A 22069-nucleotide genomic window follows, 5' to 3' on the forward strand; every position below is an offset into this window, starting at 1 on the left:
ATATTTTAACACAAGCCATGCACCAACAGCTCCAGGTTTGATACTTAAAGCAAACCTCATGCCCGTACAGAAGACTATCGACAAGCATCCATCGTTTATGTTTGAGTAAAGACTTTTACCAGCAGGGGTAGCTACCTTTGCACTAGAGGAATCTGCTCCGACCATTCGTTAAAGCTACCTGTAACCACGACCTGGCTTCCCCCTTCATTCCATCTGAATTCTACTGGAACTTTGGTACTCTCTAACAAAAGGGAAAAGAATATGAAGGAAGTATAGAAACAAATGGCTAAGGATGTCTGATTTCTCGATGAACAATGTCAAGCTTTCTCTTCTATAAAAGTATTAGGAAACATCAGTCCTATTTCCTAATTTGTACCTCCCCCCCCCTCTACCAGATGATTGCCACTTAGTATCAACCACTCAACTGACAACAGTGTCTACTACTATCCTACCAACTACTGAGAGCCATTGAAGCACTGCATTCAACACCAATATAGTGATAGTTGTGATATCAATTCAACAAGAGGAACACACAGAGCAATCCCAATACACAGAGGTCTTTGAAAACAAAGCAGCTTAAAACTCATCTTACTGTCTAAGATTTCACATACTGTGATCCTCCCTTTAATTATTCAGTAATATTCTCGTAAATCTAAAGTCCTGCATTTAAAACCCTTGAAACTAAACATAAACAATAACCGATGACTCACCCTCAGTGGCAGGACTAGCGACAGCTAATTCTGGAGTAGCGTCCTCTTCTTTGGGTTCTTCGGAAGCTTCCTCTTTTTCCGTGCTATCTACCTCTCCTGCAGGTTTGATTTCTTCACCTGCAGGTGCCTCTTCTGATTGTGCTATTGTCTCTTCTTCAGGTGCAGGCACTTCCTCCTGTGGTGCAGGCGATTCCTCCTGTGGTGCAGGTTTTTCCTCTTCTACTGCGGGAGTATCGTCTTCTACCACTGGAGTATCTTCTGATGTTGTCGTCGTTTCTGGTTCAGCTGGCGGTTCATCCTCTACGATAGGTTCTGCCGGTGTCTGTTAGAGATGAAGTATTGTGTATATTAGTCATCATTAAACAAAAAACAAAATGGTGCACATAGGCAAATATTTCCAATGTGATTGGTATCTGGTAACCAAGGCCAATTATACTATTCTGGTGATTTGGAAAGTTTAGTCAAAGCCTTATGCTCAATGTGATCTCATATAGAAAATCTGCAGGGGCTGCCTCTAATCTCCAAGTCAACAAATCATTCGCAGAACTGGCAAAACGGTGAAGAAATTAGTTAAATGATCATCTAAGAAAATGGATGCACACCTTCATCTCCAGGAACATGATCTTAAGGTTGGAAGTGAAGAGTAAAACTCAAGGTACACTGACACCACAAAACACCACAAATTTCAAAAGCTTGACGCACCCTTGTGAATCCATAATCCCACCACCTATAGTAGAGTGTGTGGGAATTTAAAAAAAAACAATTGGGTGGATTAACCTATTAATCTGCAAGGTCTGATGTCATATAAATAATGGTTTCAATATTTAGCTCTAACTTATGTTCCACTGACAGTTGTGCGAGCACAACGAGTGGTGATTTGAAATGGGGAGAAAATATTGACAGTTTATTTAGATAAAAGAAGTCCATGGGATTTCAGGCCTAGGGATTTCAGTTTTAACCACTTGTATTAAAAACTGAAAGTGCTTAAATCATCCATTTTGTTTTGATCAAATTCCCATTTCCAAGAATCAGTATTGCATTGGATTTTGGTTTGTAATGTCTACTGATAGAAAAATGCAAGTCCCTTTTGGTTCTACTGGTGAATGGCAAAATCCACTTGCAGTTAGCCTAAATTTTGAGGTCTGCAGTTTGTCCCCCTAACCGCCCCCCACCCTCCCGACTATTCTCTTAACTTCACTCTCGTCACAGGACTGCTGCCCATTGAGCATTTGCAAGGTATTTCAGTTCCATAATGACCATCACAAGTAGTGCCTTCATTAATTTACACTAAACAAGCAACAAGTTTTGAGTCCTTATTGACCTTATTTAATCTTTAGACTTTGTTTCCAATTGAACGATCAACCATTAATAATATTTCAACACGGATATGAACTACTGTACCCTTACTAACCGCTTACTTGGCTTGTTAACTAAAGAAAAGACAACTAATTACTCAAATTACAGTAAAAGACAAAACTTCAAAAGTCAGAGTGATATTATAGCTGTAAACCAATCGGAGAGCTTACTCAGGAGAGACAGTACAGAGGTGTCATATGGGACCATATTTATGATACACAATCTATATGTCATCATGTGACAATATAGTAAAGATTTAATGTCTGAATTACAATCGGTTTTTGAACTCTTTAATCACTTCAATCTTAAGTCCAACCCTAGTATGAGAGCTGCCATCATATCATTTAAAATTGAACTTGAATGAATCCCTTTTCCAAATCTGTGTTTTTTTTTTTTCCTGATCTAGGTGGGTGTGTGTGTGCAACTTTTTGCTGCTAGACTACAGTATTGATGGTAGCAGTATTCAATAACATTGACGTTGTTACACCAGTATTTACTTTCAACAGGGAACAGGAAACACAGTGAGACTAAACTAGATTTCCTCCCGCTGAGGCACTGTGACAGCTTATATTGTAAAAAGTTACTACTAATGGTTTCTTGCCTTTTCTTGAAGGGAGATTAGAGGATGAAAAACATATACTCAGCACCCTAGTGAAGTTTTCATGCTATCACTACATTGTATCTCCAAGATATTGAAAGTTGAAATTGTAACAGTTTGCACCATAAGTGAACTTTGCAGCAAATAGGTGTGATGTCATAGTTGCACAGTAAAATCCTTTTGGTTTTGCATATTCCATTTGTCACTTTAATGTTTGGACCTTGGATTAGACAGAGTACCTACTTTGCTCTGTGAAGATATCAATACCACAAATCACTCTAGTGTATTCATATGTTAATGCAGGCTATATTTAAAGAAGAAAATTGCTGTCCATTTTAACACAGAACAATTTTGTCAGTGTGCAGATCTATGACATCACACCTGCTTGCTTCAAGTTCACTTTTGGTACAAAACGTGTCATCTTGAACTGTTACTATCTCAAAAAAGGATACTTTGCAACTGAATGCAAACCTCACCAGGATGCTAAGAACATGTTTCGTTTTCATCAGCCACAGATAAATATACATCTAGACTATCCTCTTATTATAAGGCAGCATTAAAACACTTCAAAGAAGACATAACATGAATTTTAACAGTATTATTTCTCCAAACGCCCACCTCTTCTTCTTTCTCCTCTTGCTTAGTCTCGGCTTCCTCTGCATCTTGTTTCTCCTCTGATGGAGCAGACGTCTCTTCTTTCTCTCCTTCCTCTTCTTTCGTATCATCTTTTGGCTCATCTGTGGTGGCCTCTGCTACTGGTACCGGTGTCTCTACGACTCCTTCATCCTAAAGCAAAGATAGAGACAACCACAACTAGTGCTTGAGTTTTATCGTAGAGGGAAAGTAAGAAAGACTTAAACTTCAAGGCCTAAATATTCCAAAACTTACTGGCTTGGATATTGACAAGTGACAAGCTTACCTGTTTCCCCACAACCTTAGCACTTTCATTCTACTGTGACTAGAACAAACTAGTAACCTTTTAGCACTATGCCAGGGCCAAAACTGTGGAATGTAAAATATAAATTCACATGATATCCCCCCCCCCCCCACCATTAATACCAACACGGTTGTTGTTAGTGGAAACAGAAAATTTGAATACTACTTTCCTTTTTTGGAATGGGTTGGGAGTGATTTGAAAATGTGGGCAGGCTAAAAAAATATTGCTATTGCAGATGTATATATTGCAGTTCTTGATTACGGGAACCATAAGTAGTATTTTGTAGTCCGACTAAAGTACAGAGCCTTCAAACATGCTACACAAAATTTGAACGCTAAATTATTGCTTGCATCTACTGTACATATACCATCACACCTCAACATTTAATATCCTTCACTGAACAATAGCGCTGCCATACCAGTACGATACAATCAATATGGGAACACCAACCAGTGTGGTCTAAAACATAAATAAATATGGCTTGATCACAATGATGATGAATAACCTGTTCATACAATAACTTCCTGATTAAACAAATAACATAACAGACCAAACTATCACAGGGAATAATATGGTATACAAATTTGTTTAGAAATTTGGTATATTATTCATTTTGATTAAATATAATGAACATACTACACAATGTCCAGTATGTTCTGAAAATACAACATTATGTCCTGTATGAACTGAACATACTACATTATATCCTGTATGTACCGAACATACTACATTATATCCTGTGTGTACCGAACATACTACATTATATCCTGTATGTACCAAACATACTACATTATATCCTGTATGTACCAAACATACTACATTATATCCTGTATGTACCAAACATGTATGTACCGAACATACTACATTATGTCCTGTATGAACTGAACATACTACATTATATCCTGTATGTACCAAACATACTACATTATATCCTGTATGAACTGAGCATACTACATTATATCCTGTATGAACTGAACATACTACATTATGTCCTGTATGAACTGAACATACTACATTATATCCTGTATGTACCAAACATACTACATTATATCCTGTATGAACTGAACATACTACATTATATCCTGTATGTACTGAACATACTACATTATGTCTGTATGAACTGAACATACTACATTATATCCTGTATGTACTGAACATACTACATTATATCCTGTATGTACTGAACATACTACATTATATCCTGTATGTACTGAACATACTACATTATATCCTGTATGTACTGAACATACTACATTATATCCTGTATGTACCGAACAGACTGAAATTATATCCTGTATGTACTGAACATACTACATTATGTCCTGTAATTACGGGACCATTGAGTTAGTATACCTCACATGATCATTGTCTGTCTAGACTATATGTTTACATGTATGTTAATCTAGCCTCTAATCCATGTGTGACTCATGCAGCTATCTGATACATGTACAGCAGTACTGACTCCCATCTAAATGAAATTCAATATCATATTACAAGTTGTAATATAATCCCTCTTCATAACCAGTAGTAATCCGATGGCTTGATCTGAAAGATTTAAATTCCCATTTTGTGACGTTACTCTCCATATATCAACACCTGCGTTTTATGTCACATTATTGACACCTTTCACTGATTAGTTCATGTCAATGAATGTATTAAGCTATCTTTCAAGCCCACCTCTGTTAATAATCTCCACATGACAACCATCCTGGTTGATGGCTTCCTCATTTCATGCTAGTTTTCACCTTACTTTCATGTCACTGAACCTGTAGTCTCCCTGAGAAGGCATAAATCATCATCGTCAAGGGAGGTGAAGAATTGGACAGGAAATTGCTTGAGATTCTCTCATATTATCTCTGCTTTATTTACTTCCTACTTATTGACTTTGAATTAAGCCTGTCAATGGCATAATTATATGTTACATGTGTATAACTTAAGACAAATTAGGTAAAACCCACATTTTGTTATGCTGTTGCCAAGGAGTTAAAGCTTGACAATTCCCTGCTTGCCCACTCACAGCTAATAACCACACTACTGCAAAGAGATCAACTTTGCAAGATAGGAAATGTTAGTGTATCACTGCTTACTTCATTTCCATAAAAAAATCCTTCAAGGCCTAATTACAATTATATGACCTTTTGACAACTCTGATGACCTCACCTGACCTTAGACTTCACCATCTGGTAATATTCTACAAACAGTGATTAACATGCTTTTTCTTTGATTAACAAACCTTTGTCTCTTCTGTTAAAGCTTCTTGTTCTTGAGGAATTTGTTCAGTTATTTCTTTTGTGTCACTTTCCTCTTTGGTTGGCTCTGGTTCCTCAGCGGTTGTTTCTTCTGGAGTTGTTTTTACTTCTTCTGTTGGTGCTGGCTCATCTGTTGGTGCAGGCTCATCTGTCGGTGCCGGTTCTTCTGTCGGTGTTGGCTCCTTGTCTGCCGGTGTTGTTTCAACCTCTGGTTCGGCCGGAGCAACCTCCGGTTCTTCTGAGGCCTTCTCATCCTCTGCTGGTTTTTCGTCTTCCTAATGTCCACAGAGAAAGAAAGTAATGAGAGTGCAATCCAACTACTTTAACCTTTAAGGTACCTTAGACATCAATCTGACATTACGTAAGAGCCTTTGTTATGATGCTTTGGCATTGTTTCCTCATGGATTACTGAGTCGCACTAAGAGATGTCCTATTGTGAATGAGACATTCTCCAGCAATTCCAGCTGACAGTCAGTGCCCTGTCAAGGCAAATGTTAAACAAAGCATTTGAATATGCATATGAAAAATATCAGTGATTATTGATCGAAAGAGAAATTTCAGTGTTTATTGAGCAAACAGTACCATAAATTTCCAAAGATATGATGATACAGTACATTCATATGCAAATATTTATTGTACTCTCTCTCTCTCTCTTGTGTTGTGTAATGACTTCGATGAATAAATTTACATTAAACGTTCAAGCTAATTATATGCAAACAAATAAATCACCCATGCAACAAAGAATTAATCACCTTTTGTTCTGCTTCAGCTTCTTTGACTGGTTCGGACTCTTCTGGTTTGGTTTCTGCTTCTCCTCCATCTTGCTCTTTCTCTGTTACTTCATCCTCCGCCGTTACCTCCTCCTCCTTCTCCTTCTCCTCCTTCTTCGGCTCCTCATTTACTTCCACTGCAGCATCCTTCAAATAAAGCAAAGATTGATACAACTGAACTTACTTTATTATTCTTTTTATATTTATTTTATATTACTTTATCTTCTCCATTTCCTTTTTCAAGGTATATGAAACTTTAACCTTGGAAGTTGCTATAACTCTGTGCATAGAGTAGTATACATACCTGAACATCATGACCCAAGCACTACTTTATCCATTATTCTGTTAATCAGGCATGAATTGATACATATAATGTAATAACCATACTATATTATTGTGATGGCTAAATACGTACAGTATAAACTATATACAGTAAGTTTGGCTATGTTACAATTTTGTCAAAGAAGCTTTTTCTGCAATGAGAGCTAGTGACAGTACATGCTGATGTGATTGACAATACAGGTTAAGATACAGTACAGTAGGGTTCATAAATAGGGTTAAGGGTGACAAGGAAGGGAATTAACACACAATGCACACCCCCCATTGATGTGGTCATGTGATGCACAAGACAAATAAATATAGATAGGGTAAAGGCTTAGTCAAGGGAATCAAATTGTATGATTCTTTAGCATGCTTCCCAAAATCTTGGTACTACATACAATGTAATGGTGCTACATACAATGATACTACATACACTGGTACTACATAGAGGTAATGATACTACATACAATGGTACTACATAGAGTTAATGATACTACACAATGGTACTACTGTACATAGAATTAATGATACTACATACAATGATACTACAAACATTGGTACTACATAGAGTTAATGATACTACATAAAATCTTGGTACTACAAAGAGTTAATGATACTACATACAATGGTACTACTCACATTGGTACTACATACAGTTAATGATACTACATAGTACACTTGTACTATATACAATTAATGATACTACAAACAATGGTACTACTCACAATGGTACTACTGTACATACAGTTAATGGTACTACATACAATTAATGATACTACATACAATGTTACTACTCACAATGGTACTACATACAGTTAATGATACTACATACTGTAGTACAATTGTCCTACATACAATTAATGATACTACAAACAATGGTACTACTGTACATACATTTAATGGTACTACATACAATTAATGATACTACATACAATGGTACTACTCACAATGGTACTACATACAGTTCATGATACTACATACTGTAGTACAATTGTACTACATACAATTAATGATACTACAAACAATGGTACTACTCACAATGGTACTACATACAGTTCATGATACTACATACAATGATACTACATACAGTTAATGATACTATATATAATGGTACTACATACAGTTAATGATACTACATACTGTAGTACAATTGTACTACATACAATTAATGATACTACAAACAATGGTACTACTCACAATGGTACTACATACAGTTAATGATACTATATACAATGGTACTACATACAGTTAATGATACTACATACTGCAGTACAATTGTACTACATACAATTAATGATACTACAAACAATGGTACTACAAACAATGGTACTACTGTACATGTATACAGTTAATGGTACCACATACAATTAATGATACTACATACAATGGTACTACTCACAATGGTACTACATACAGTTCATGATACTACATACAATTACTATTTCATCTTGTGACATTTTCTGAATTCTCCCTCTTTCTTTGTTCTTAGTTTCAAAATAAACATGTCAAAGCACTTTTCACAACGGTGAAAAAAATGAAAACGTTTAAAAGTATCCACAAAAGTTGCATTAGCAGAATTCAACATATATGAACATCTTCCAATTGTTAAATTAAAATGCTGAAGGGAAAAACCCTGTACTTCCAGTTGCAGTGGACTTCACTTCCGATTCATACATTTTCAACTCATAGATGGCCTCTTGGTTTACTCATGCTTCCCTAATAGTTTAAATCGATTGACTATTATGTTCAGATTTAAAATTTACAAAAAATGTACAGAAATATACACATCACATGATATTTGGGGGAAAATATTGGTATTTTCTCGGCATTAAAAGCATTTACTCTTAAAAGGCAACATTCTATTGCCTTGATCAATTAAGATAAACGTCACTGAATAAATAACTCAACCGTTAGCTATATTAAAGGACAAAAGAGATCTCTTTGTATCAAATTTAAATTCAGAAATAATGAAACGGCCAAAGCAACTGAACTATTTTCTGCTGTGTGATTACATTACCATCAATTATATTCACAGAGCTGAGCTATAATATTGCATAGTAAGTATGATTCACTATTGATAGATATAGACGTCCTTAACACGTGAAACATCAGCATTTGAAGGCAGGGTAGTTTGACTATATAGTTGCAATAATACACAACAGATAAAGAATGGATGGCCAGCTTAAATACTGTACAAGTGTACATATATTGTTACTGTTGAGTTAAAATGAACAATTCACAATACTGTGTCTACTTAGGAATGCACACTATAACATTGGCAATTTAATAATACACACTTCATCATTGTGTCAATCTGACAAGGTAGTCTACAATGTCAAACTGAAAATGCACACTACTATGTACAGTTATTAATCACAGCACTATGTCAAAAAAATAATACACACTATGTCATTGACAATACACAGACTGTCAAATTAGTTACACATACGATTTTGTCAAATTCAAAATATAATCTATTGTGTCCATAGTGTCAAATGAACTGTACACAATATGTGTCAGATTAACACACTGTTACATATATCAAATTATAACAATGCACAACAATGCACACTATTATATGTCAACTTAAGAATTCACCCTTTTGTGTCAAGTTAACAACGCAAACTTTTGTGCCAAATTAATAAACCATCTAACATTTGCAATATTGTCCAAAAACCTTTCTGAAGATAAATATGCCCATCATAAATCATTATCTGATTATTGTTCCCTTGGTGACCAGTGACAAAAATCTCCACATGTGACCTATCAGATATATTTCTAAACAAAACAATACCAGATGTATACAAACTTCTAATTTGTTAAAACAAACCTTGAAGGATATCTCTAAGTTCCAATACTGTTACCATCATTGGTTAATGTAGTAAAGAGAGAATACCAGCATAGCTCACTATTTGAAATTGCTTAGATCAATAGAGAACATATCGACTGATAGATCTAGTTCTATTAAACCTTTGAATATCTAGCCAGTGAAATGGTCACTGACTCTAACCAAGCCTCTCTACATCTGTTCAATAGATCATGCCTAATATGCTAGATAAATAAACATCCTGAAGTAGCTAGGTCTACCGCAGATGACTCAACGAATGGACGATGGAATGTTTTGCACTCAGACTTAAAAGAATACATAAAAGACGTTTGGCAGGAATGATGACTTAGGTCTGATTACATCTGCATCTTCCTGTCCAATCCCCGGGGGAACTTCTTTCAGTTTTACAAAAGGTTGTTATTGGTCTACAAGAGAGAGAGACGTTGTAATGACCGAATAAAGAAAGGCTATTGTCTGCCTGCTGTATAGGCTGGTACAGTAGAAGAGCAGCTACATGTGTTAGTAGTTATTCATCTTAAAACTATATACCACATATTTTATGAACTGCCATTTATGTTACAGCATTAATGTATTCAGGGCAACTGTTTAATGGTCGTCTGGTAATCCAAGGATCAAGACAACCAAATTTCTGTTCGAGGAACAAAATCTGCTATGGTTGTCCGAAGCTGGTTGTTTACATCAAAAATTAGATTACATTCTACCTTAATACCTTCAAATAGGTAAATTGATATTGGAATCACCCCAAAGCTGGTGTTGAATTCACCAAACCTACACATCTCCCCTACAGCTTGTGTGCATATTGGTGTTCGATTCACCAAACCTACACATCTCCCCTACAGCTAGTGTACATATTGGTGTTCGATTCACCAAACCTACACATCTCCCCTACAGCTAGTGTACGTATTGGTGTTCGATCCACCAAACCTATACATCTCCCCTACAGCTTGTGTGCATATTGGTGTTCGATTCACCAAACCTACACATCTCCCCTACAGCTAGTGTACATATTGGTGTTCGATTCACCAAACCTACACATCTGACATCTCCCCTACAGCTAGTGTACGTATTGGTGTTCGATTCACCAAACCTACACATCTCCCCTACAGCTAGTGTGTACATATTGGTGTTTGATTAACCAGACCTACACATCTTCCCTGCAGCTAGTGTACATATTGGTGTTCGATTCACCAAACCTACACATCTGACATCTCCCCTACAGCTAGTGTACGTATTGGTGTTCGATTCACCAAACCTACACATCTCCCCTACAGCTAGTGTACGTATTGGTGTTCGATTCACCAAACCTACACATCTGACATCTCCCCTACAGCTAGTGTGAACATATTGGTGTTTGTCACTGTTTGATTAACCAGACCTACACATCTCACCTACTAGTGTACATATTGGTGTTCGATTCACCAAACCTGCACATCTCCCCTACAGCTAGTGTACATATTGGTGTTCGATTCACCAAACCTACACATCTCCCCTACAGCTAGTATACATATTGGTGTTCGATTCACCAGACCTACACATCTCCCCTACAGCTAGTGTACGTATTGGTGTTCGATTCACCAAACCTACACATCTGACATCTCCCCTACAGCTAGTGTGAACATATTGGTGTTTGTCACTGTTTGATTAACCAGACCTACACATCTCACCTACTAGTGTACATATTGGTGTTCGATTCACCAAACCTACACATCTCCCCTACAGCTAGTGTACATATTGGTGTTCGATTCACCAAACCTTCACATCTCCCCTACAGCTAGTATACATATTGGTGTTCGATTCACCAGACCGACACATCTCCCCTACAGCTAGTGTACATATTGGTGTTCGATTCACCAAACCTACACATCTCCCCTACAGCTAGTGTACATATTGGTGTTCGATTCACCAAACCTACACATCTCCCCTACAGCTAGTATACATATTGGTGTTCGATTCACCAGACCTACACATCTCCCCTACAGCTAGTATACATATTGGTGTTCGATTCACCAAACCTACACATCTCCCCTACAGCTAGTGTACATATTGGTGTTCGATTCACCAAACCTACACATCTCCCCTACAGCTAGTATACATATTGGTGTTCGATTCACCAAACCTACACATCTCCCCTACAGCTACAGTAATGTACATATTGGTGACAACCAAGTTTCCTGTTCGGATATCCGATATAAAACCAGAAAAAATCCAAAAACAATTTAATTGTCCTGGTATGCAGGGATCCATGTGTTTCTCTAATAGCTGGCTACAATGACATATACGCAAGGCTAAAGGTTGTAATTATGCATAACCGTTGCCTGACAAGGATATCAACCAGCAGAAAACTAATACCCATCTCTGCTTGAAAATACCAATACCAGTAGGAAATGAATACATATGTGAACCGCCTCTCATGACAGAGAGAGGAGAGGAGCATGGAAGGTGATTTCTCAGCAAGCCTTTCTTTGGTGTCCATAATGTTTCCTCTAACAAACAAGTCTTTCAAGCCGACAGCTATTTGTCCTCAAATTCTATCATACTCACTCATCAGTTTTATCTCCCACCAGTAATCCGCATGTGATGTAAGAGTTACAGATAAATTATGCAAATTTAAGTTCACAAAATTTATCTATATAATTTTGAGGTGTCTAACACCTTAATGGTCGAGTGCATAACGACGGATTCTTTAATACAATAAAACGATGCACAGTCGATGAATAAATGAGTTATTAGGCAATTTATGCTTGATCAGTTTAGAACTAGACTTTGCATACAGTACGTTACCATTAAAAAACATAACCTGCACTAAATTATCATCTCGATTCTAAAATTGACAGCTGTGTGCATAATTGGATGCCTGTGGCAATCACGGTAACAGAAACGGACAGTCACTTTACTGAAAGTAATCTTTTCCGGACTGATTTACACAACGAGTGAAAACCAGGGCATTATTATATCTCTGAGCACTGCACAAAGTTAAAAACCAGAGCTGACATCATATATATTAGGAAGACATTATTTTTAAGTAAAATGTTTGTATAATAAGCACAGTTTCATGTCATGCCATATTAAACCTGTCATGTATCCCGGTTGAGTCACTCTTCTCCTTATCTGCAGCAGATACAATATATCTGAAGCTGTCTCCTCAAACAAGAATTCCAAGGTAAAAACATACTTATGTACAAATCAATCCGTTATTTAAGAATCATGTGAAATTTAGCAAAAACAGCACAGACTGACTCGATTAATTCATGTCTGACTATTCAACAACCATAACTGTCAAATAATTATGAATATACTATGCAAATTTGATAAATTCCAAACCTGTCAACAATTGCTTGCTGTGTTACAATTCCTTTGTGGCCATTTTAGCATATCTAGCAATATCTGTGCCAGTGCTAAGTAATCTCCAAGAAACCAAAAGGCCAATATTCCCATCTCTTCCTAAAACATCTACCCAACCTGCAAACTTACTAACATTCACTAAGGCCGATATTCTCATGATCTCTTCCTAAAACATGCCCTTTACCATCTACCCAACCTGCAAACTTGCTAACATTCACTTGTGTATTGTTTAGGCTTTGTTGTTGTACTACAGTATTGGAGGAAGTTTTGTATATCTTTGCCAGCTGTCTCTACAATATGAAGTAACCATATAATATGATGAATGAGTTTCCTTCTCCTTAAAGAGTATCAATTCATCTTCATAGTTCCCTTACTTAGAATCTGGTGTTCAACTAGATCAAACACAAGGATACAGGGTCATATCCTCTTAGCATGAAGTGCCCTTAAATGCTGAGTACTTCTCCACAAGGACAGGAAACGCAACATTACCAAACCTAGATCGCATAATTCCCTGCTATTATAACCGCCAAATTCTTGACCAGGATTTAAGGTAAATGACCTGTCTACAGTGTACGATTGCTTCCTGTGTCACAAACATACATATACTGTATATATATATATATATCTTAAATAAAGTGCAGTACAATTTCCACAAACAAGTCTTTGTTGTATTGTATATGTAAAATATTAACTGTATTCGGGCAGGAGCAGAGCTGAAGAGTAAAGATGCTGGTAGGATATCAACTAACAAATTAGACTATAAAGCACAAGCTATGATAAAAGTCATACTGAGGTCTTCACTTACTCAGGATTCTTACTCTATTAGGAGAAATGGATGAACAAACATTATTCTTACTTACTGTATTTCTCATCTACCCTCCTATCACAGACCCACTGGTTTTCAAATTATTGGCAGGCACCGTAAGGTTCTGTTACTTGGTAGCTTTCAATAACTGCCAAACTAGTGTGTTAACTCATGGCAAGGGCCTAACTTTTATTCCCCTGAAAGAGGTGAAATCTTAATTATTCTGTACAACCACACCTTACAGTTACATACATACAGGGTTCATTAGGCAATGTTTAATAAGTAAAAAGACAAACATGCATATTAAGCACCACTAATGGTTTAAAGACCAACTCGCAAGATCCCAGTTTGATAAGAGAGAGAGCAACAGAGTAAGAGTAAAACTCAATTTATACATGTATACACCTCTTTAAAGTGGCTTACTAGAAATTTATTTTAATGAGCATTACCAAATTTGCAAAGAAACTTCCTGCCCAACAACTGATAATATTCTAATATCATTTGTGTGGGCAATGCAGGATGCATGTTAATGAGCCTGTTTACATCCTTTTTAGGTTTATAGTGTTGTAATATCAACACTCAGAATATAAACATCTAAACAGTTTCACAGCTCCCAGATATCTGCTGAGCACTACATCAGTGATTGGAAGATTTTTACTAACAATCATAACCCATATTAATTCCATATCTGTACAGCATTTTTGTTTTCAAATGTAACCTGTCCATCTTTGGGGATCAATTGAGGAATGGGGAGAAGGAGGTATGGGGGAGGGGGGAGGCACACAGTATGGTTTGGAGAAAAGTTTTTGTGCTGCAATGCATTTGTTGTAACATTCTACAAACCATTCAAATACATATATCTTCTGCTGATGTATAGATTACGCAGCTTTTGAGGCAAACAGTTATGACTAATTAGTTCATGTTATTTTGGTTGACTCAGGTATGGTCTTCATACATGATCTTGTGCCATTTAATAATAATAATAATAATAATGATAAATGAGACTTATATAGCGCCAAATCAGTAAACAAAAGTCACTGCTCAAGGCGCTATACCAAGAAAGTAAATTAATAAACAAAAGAACAAGTGAAAAAGTGGGTCTTAAGTAGACTTTTGAAAGTAGAAAGTTTATAGCATGTGCAAATATGATCTGGTAACTTGTTCCAGAGATAAGAGGCAGAGTATTCAAAGCTTCTGTAACCATAGGTCTTTAAGCGTGGTTTAGGAACAGTTAAATACAGTTTGTTGGAGGAACGAAGTGTGCGAGTTGGAATATATAGCAAAAGAAGTTGCGACAGATACACCCGCTGTTCCAGATGATGAGCACAAAAGGTGAGAAGAAGTAGTTAAAACAAAGTAGTTATAAACAAAGGTTTAACCCATGGCTTAGTCAGGAGGGTTGAAAAACAAACAGCTATACATAGATGATTTAGAACATGGAATTTCATACTTGCAAAATGGTTCTGTTTGTAGTAAAATTGTTCAATTTATAACCTTGAAGTACACAACATTGTATGTAGGATCTAGACTTGTCTACTATATGGGTAAATTACAGTATATCACAGGCTATTGCACCATTCTGATCTGGGTTAGATGGTAAAGTGCATAGCTGATTGGATACAGGTACTGTAAGATAGGAGTGAATTAAATACTTTAATTCCAGAATTTGTGTCTCAATTAAATGGAAAGTCTAATTTTTGCTTCAAAGTAAAACCTTGGCAAAGTGAGTTGGTTGGGAGAGGAAATGGCTTCTGATATATGCAACATATTTTAATATATATTGTCAATAATAAGAAGACTATATTTCAGTGTGTGAGCAGTGTTCCTCTTGACCTTACCATTGCAAAGAATCATGCCAACACTGGTTCACATTACAATTAATTATGATACACAGGACATCAGAATTCATTGAAACTTCTGGTTTAGATGACTGAAATCTCAAAAAACTAAGTGTCATGTAAGTTAAAGATGTATATGACATCATATTATTCACTGGAATGAATAACTTCACTTTTCCAAATCAAAAACTTGTCTAGATGGGACTGCACTCTCTCACTATATCCCTAAACCATGAATAACAATTCTCTATGCTTACAAACTTTCATATGAAGTATATACAGTAATTCACATTAAAATAGAGAGACCGGAACATATACAAAGAATAGATTTCAATAAATATTAATGAATAGACATCTCACTGGAGTAATACTGCTCCAAAAGACTTTATTGTAACTCTCCAGTTGGGGTAATCCCCAGTCGATATTCCCTGCTAGGGTAGAATGACGCATTATAACGATCACTGTCAGGCTTCATATTTACTCACAGAGACAAACGCTTCGAGTTGCCTCAGTCGTGCATCAAAGCTGTCAAATCTACGATGTAGAGATGCGACCGCAGCCCACAATGCGTTCAGTGAGTTCTGTGCTTGTTGATCCCAAGGCATAATTTCCCGCTATACTTGAGCACAAACTACTTAAATATCAGTTGGGTGGCATTGCCAGTCTAGACCCTGACGATGTGCTATGCGTAGAATGCATTCCAAACATTCTTCATAGGTTACAATATTAACGAAGTTGTGCATTCTGCCGAGACTGTCCTAGAGTATATGTTCAGTAATGCATATTCATACGTATGTAAAAAATCAACATTCATGAAAGAAACACTCGCACCATATCTTGATTAAATATCTGTACAATTACAGTCTCATTGTCTTATATTCTCTCTTTGATACATAATGTTATGTAACTACCACAGTTTGACAGAGAGAAGAGGGCAGTACATTTTGGTACGGTTAGCATACATTGTTGAGAGTATCAAATGTAGATAGTATAGTGCACAGTAGGTGATAGCGCAATAGGTGTGAGCAGACAGGTAAGTGAATATGACATTAGTATCGAGATTCTGTTATTTCAGTCAGGCCATATATGCATACAATCGAAACATGTCCAGGGAGTGCTCCTCATTGGGTGGGGACAGGTTTGTCCACAGAAATGCTGGCATTTGGCAAATACTGTACTACAGTATGTAGGTTAGCAATTTAATGGACTTTTCCTACTTCTATCCAGCCATGAAAATTTGCTTGTAAAAGAGCTTTTAATTATAAACAAACAGGCTGGTTGCTATAAAAGCAACAGATTAGTTGATGACACTAAAAGAAACATGTATGGACTCCTCTAATGGTTGGTACATAACGGTCTTGTACTATAGTAGTTTGTGCAATAAGTCAAGGGGTGATAAGATGTTGAAATGTAACCAATCAACAACAGTTCTATAACAAGTAAAATCATAAATAAGTCAAAATTGCTGCATATTCTGATTTAAAGTTGCTTCTTGGTTTAAAGGAGTTCAAAATCAAGAGGCCTTTCTTTATAGAGCAATACATGTACATCAACTTTAATTGCAACCATGCACACGTCTATTTGTAGGTGTGATTGACCTGGCCAATCAATTAAAAAAAAAAATTAATACCATCAAGATTGTAAAAAATTCTGCCACTGTTGCATTCCTGAACTTATTTACCAAACCACTATAAAATATTTAATTTCATCAACACAGCAGTTTTCATAATTGTCTGTTTTCCCTCACTTTGCTTTGCGAGATACTTTTCAGTACATACAGTACAGTACGTTGCAGTTTGCACAGGGTATGTACAATTCATATCCCACGCGATCTTGTAAAAACAAAATTTTGAACTGTGAGGTGATCTGGACAACCAGGGATGCCTTACAAGGGGCTATTGTAGGAGGCAGGACAGGTGTATGTATCTGTAAAGTGTAAATTCAAAACTATGAAAAGATCTTGGAAAATGAAGAAAATAAAAATAATTAAAGAGTGTATGAATTCAATTGGTTGCTTTCTACAATGATGCATTGAAATTCTGCAACACCTTGAATTGATTCTTGAACATTTCTTTGATAGTTTTTGAATATTAAAGATTCCATGAAGTTTCCTTAGTTTCACTGTTGAACCATCATACAAAATTATATAACTAAGTTGTTGAAACTTCATTTTCTTTGTGCATGATATTTGCAGTAATGTAAAACAATGTTAGACAAAGAAACTTTTGACAATCATTTTGAGAATCGATTATTAATTACTAACGATTTTGCAGTGATTAATTGCAATCTAACTTTGCAATTCTTTGTAGGCTTGAAAAGGTTGATGAAAATTTATGCTCAAGTGCAAAACGCTGCTATTAAGAGACGATCCATTTCAAGAAATATTTGGCTCTGATAGTACTATATATCACCATGGAAACCCCAACATACAGGGTGGGTTACGAGTCACATGTAGCTTTTCCTTCAATTGTCAACGAGAAATTACCAAACTATGGGCACCCTTCAAGCTGAGATAATATCGTTGTTCGATTTTGCCAAATAACCATATCTTACTCAGACAAGACTACAATTAAGTTAAAAAGACACCCCTCTCCTCATTTTGGTTACCATATGGTATACTGTATTATATGTATATAATAATTAACCAGCAGTTAATGGTATTTGATTTTACCAATATGTCCCCGGAAACTTCATGTTTAAATTTAAGTAGTAATTAATTCTGTAAAAGCATCATAAGTCGGAACTGTTATATATATTTTTTTCCCTATCTGAATTAAAAGTTAACTAGCAAGCTAACAAACAACACTTTTTATATGGCATTTCAGTATCAATTAGTAACAAACATTTCCACAAATCAACAAAGGGTTGCTAATACCTCACATACAACCACAAGTAATTTACTAGCCTTGCAGGTGATCAATGTAAATCAGTTTAAAAACAACCAAATGCTGGTTTCCTGCCCGAAAAGATCATTTTGGTTTCTACAAAAGGCACGGAATGACTGTACAGCTAAATACTTTGACAAGGATTACTTCAAATTCTAACTCCGTCAAACACGTTAGAAATAATGAGATCCACAGAGATGATTCACTGGTTGCTTAAAGCTGTATCCATGACATCACCAGCTGTTAGTCATCTGGATTAATTAGGTTGTATCTAAACAAGACTTGACATACAGATTAACAAATACAGCCATGTTCTAACACACACACACAAAAACAGCTCAAGTACTGCAGTACATATTAATTTTGTGTTAAATTTTCTACTAACGGATCTAAAAGTATATATCTGTCCAGCAAGCTGCTGGTTACCTATTAGTCCTCAGCGTCTAATTGTTTTTAAAGTGGATACATACTGTAACAATCAGTTTCTTTATCAGAATGGAATGGAGCTGCAGCTCAATCACCAATTATAGAGATTCATTTATAGTGAAAATATCTATGGTACTGGGAATAAATTTGTAACAGCTTCTCTTAGACAACTATAATTTGACACTTAGCGAGGACTACAGCAAAAATTATCCAATTCTTAAAAACCTTTATCTATTTGATATATAATTCTTTAGAAGCAATGACATCATTCTGCTTTACCTTAAAATGATTTGACTCAAAGCTAATTAAATCATTGCTGATGAATCTTAATTCCATTGTAACAGCTTCTCTTAGACAACTGCATGTCGCAAGCAGGTTAACACTTAGCGAGAAATACAGCAACAATTCTCCAAGTCTTAAAAACCTTCATCTATTTGTTATATAATTCTTTAGAAGCAATGACATCATTCTGAATTACCTTAGCATGATTTAACTCAAAGCTGATTAAATCATTGCTGATGAATTTTAATTCCATTTGTAACAGCTTCCTGTTTCTGTCAGTGTAAGTTACGTGGAGTTAATGATATAGATTTGACCGTCTTATTCATACAGTTTATGACTCATGGAACCTCTACCAGAGTTGTGCAACTGTATTGTATAAAGCCATACTGTGTGAAAACAACTGGAAGACATCACATATATTAATTAATAATTACCTGCTCCTTTACAAGAGGGAGGGAGGGAAGGCGGGTGGGAATAGTAAATATCTCCTATTTTAAGACAAAAATTCTGCTTGAAGCAATCTTAAATATCTTTGTTTTGCTTGCTTAACTTCTACCAACAAGATTCATAAACATTTCATTTAGTGAGAGCTCTGTAACATCACAGGGTAATTACCTAACTACTGTATAAGCCCTGGTCTTCCATCTAGTTAGACATTAAGTACACTAACTTAGCATGAAATAATAGACCTTACATGCAAAAATGTTCTCAACGGAACATAGAAATGAGTCATTTCACACACAGAATTTTCTGTCAGGATGCCAACAAGGTGTCTACTGTACATTCATGAGACAAAGAAAGCAACATATATACATCTAGACTGGTCCACCTTTCAAATTCCTGATAAACATTGGTGAATGACTACTGTGGAGAGGTTTGATGTATGTATGTTAAGTACAATTTGTCTGGACTGTCATTATGCGCAAGCTACTGTACTATAAGTCCAATCTCATGCAAGCAAACACAGAGGCACATACAACATGCTAGTATAACTTTTAATTCTATAAGGAGGGAAATTATATTTGGATGAATGAATGAATGAAGAATGTTTGAAAAGGGTCTTAATTTTATCAATCTGTAAAACTGTTTGAAGGACAATACTTAGCAAATAACAAAATTACAAATCATGGTTCTTTAAGCCGAATACACTCAACACTCACTCCAGTGTTATAAGATGAATTTACATGAACATGTGATGGTTTCTAGTTTCTTCATTGTCTGTTATTCACCATTTATCCAGCATGGGTTCAAACCACATTTAATTACCACAGTCCTTATATATACCACATTCTGTAGTGATGTGTTGTGGTTTTCACTGAGGATTTACATTCTCAACAACAACAGTCTAAAACAAAGACTATTCATGTTTCTGTACTCTCAACTGTGGCATGCCAGAGAATGAAGATTTGTACATTTAGCACTCCTAGAACTGCCATATGACTCCATGAAGCTCTGTGTGAAATATTCACATTGTATTATTACCACTCACTAACTGTCTGGCTACACAGTTGATAACAATTTCCTGTGGTTTTCCCCTTCTACTCTAGCTTCCCACTACTAGACTTGTGCTCTCTTGTTGGTACAAATACATTTTATTTACACTAGATCCTGATAAGATCCTACCAGCCAATCTCTAAACTTCTTACCAGTTCACATACCTTAGGCTCTTTATTTTGCATTAATCTCTCTACAAGCCATTTGAGGTAAACCTTCAATATTTAAGCTAGTGTCCTTACTCAGGTATCACCTATTTAGAAACATAGGCAATCTACTGTACATGATACTAGGTTAAAGGAGGCCACATATGCCTAGTACAGTATGGGTCTTTTAAACTACCAAACTGGTACTGCAACATATCACTAGGTTTATAATGCTATATCATATGTCATACCAAGAAAAGTATTATGCAAAACCATACTAAATGATCCACTTCAGTTTGTTCAGGCATAAAATTCTTGGGGAATCATGTTACTGTAATCGTTTTCTTAAGTGGTCCTTAAGTATAGAACTTTGTATTAAAAGCAGGCAAAAATGTATACACAATGTCCCCAATATTAAAGCATGCAAGAATTATTACAAATTTCACCACACACATTTCTGTAAGCATAGCTTAAAAATTAATTCAGTAGACAATGGCTGACTGTCTGAGATCATGATTACCACAGACCCCAATGGATGTACAACAAAAAGATGGTTGTTGCCCCCCACCCCCACTTAGACATATCATCAGTAATATGACCCTAGCACCACCATGGTTGGGGCAGAGGCCAGGTAACTGTTGGTTTACTTTGCATGAGATGGCTTCTCAGACTTGTTCTGTTTCAATGACCTATCAGTCAGTAAAATGTTGATGGAACCCCCTCCCCCTATCAGACCACCCTTTTCCTCAGCCCCCTCCAAACCCCCTTGCCCTCAATGGCACCACCCTCCTCCCCCCACCAAAGATTCTCACCATGTTGAGAAAGAGGGCTTTGCACAGTATAAACTCAATCGTTTTCTGTTAACCATCAGTTAAGTTTCATACAACTTTTTCCTTAGCAATTGCTCCAGTCGGAATATTATAATGATAAAGCACTGGTCACTTCATCCCTAACAGATTCGGCACAGACTTATGACAAACCATGATAATATTTAACATTTCCTGTATGCAATATTATTACACTGTACATACATAATAGTATATTCTGCTTAATTTGGATTAG

General features: G+C 36.2%; 1 protein-coding gene across 10 annotated transcripts in view; it reads right to left on the minus strand.

Annotated features, from left to right (window-relative positions):
- Window positions 1-22069, minus strand: part of LOC139970396 (uncharacterized) — a 47848-nt gene that overhangs the window by 13339 nt on the left and 12440 nt on the right. For all 10 annotated transcript variants that reach the window (XR_011794146.1, XR_011794143.1, XR_011794142.1 and 7 more), the window contains exons 2-6: window positions 6603-6767; window positions 5835-6125; window positions 3283-3450; window positions 711-1032; window positions 136-241 (exon numbers count right to left, since the gene is read on the minus strand). Coding sequence is in view for 3 of the 10 variants with exons in the window: in XM_071976038.1 (XP_071832139.1) it covers window positions 136-241; window positions 711-1032; window positions 3283-3450; window positions 5835-6125; window positions 6603-6767 (1052 nt within the window). In the remaining 7 variants the exon portion in view is untranslated. The remainder of the gene's footprint in view (window positions 1-135; window positions 242-710; window positions 1033-3282; window positions 3451-5834; window positions 6126-6602; window positions 6768-22069) is intronic.

Source organism: Apostichopus japonicus, chromosome 8 (genome assembly GCF_037975245.1).
Source record: "Apostichopus japonicus isolate 1M-3 chromosome 8, ASM3797524v1, whole genome shotgun sequence".
Taxonomy (NCBI): Eukaryota; Metazoa; Echinodermata; class Holothuroidea; order Aspidochirotida; family Stichopodidae; genus Apostichopus; species Apostichopus japonicus.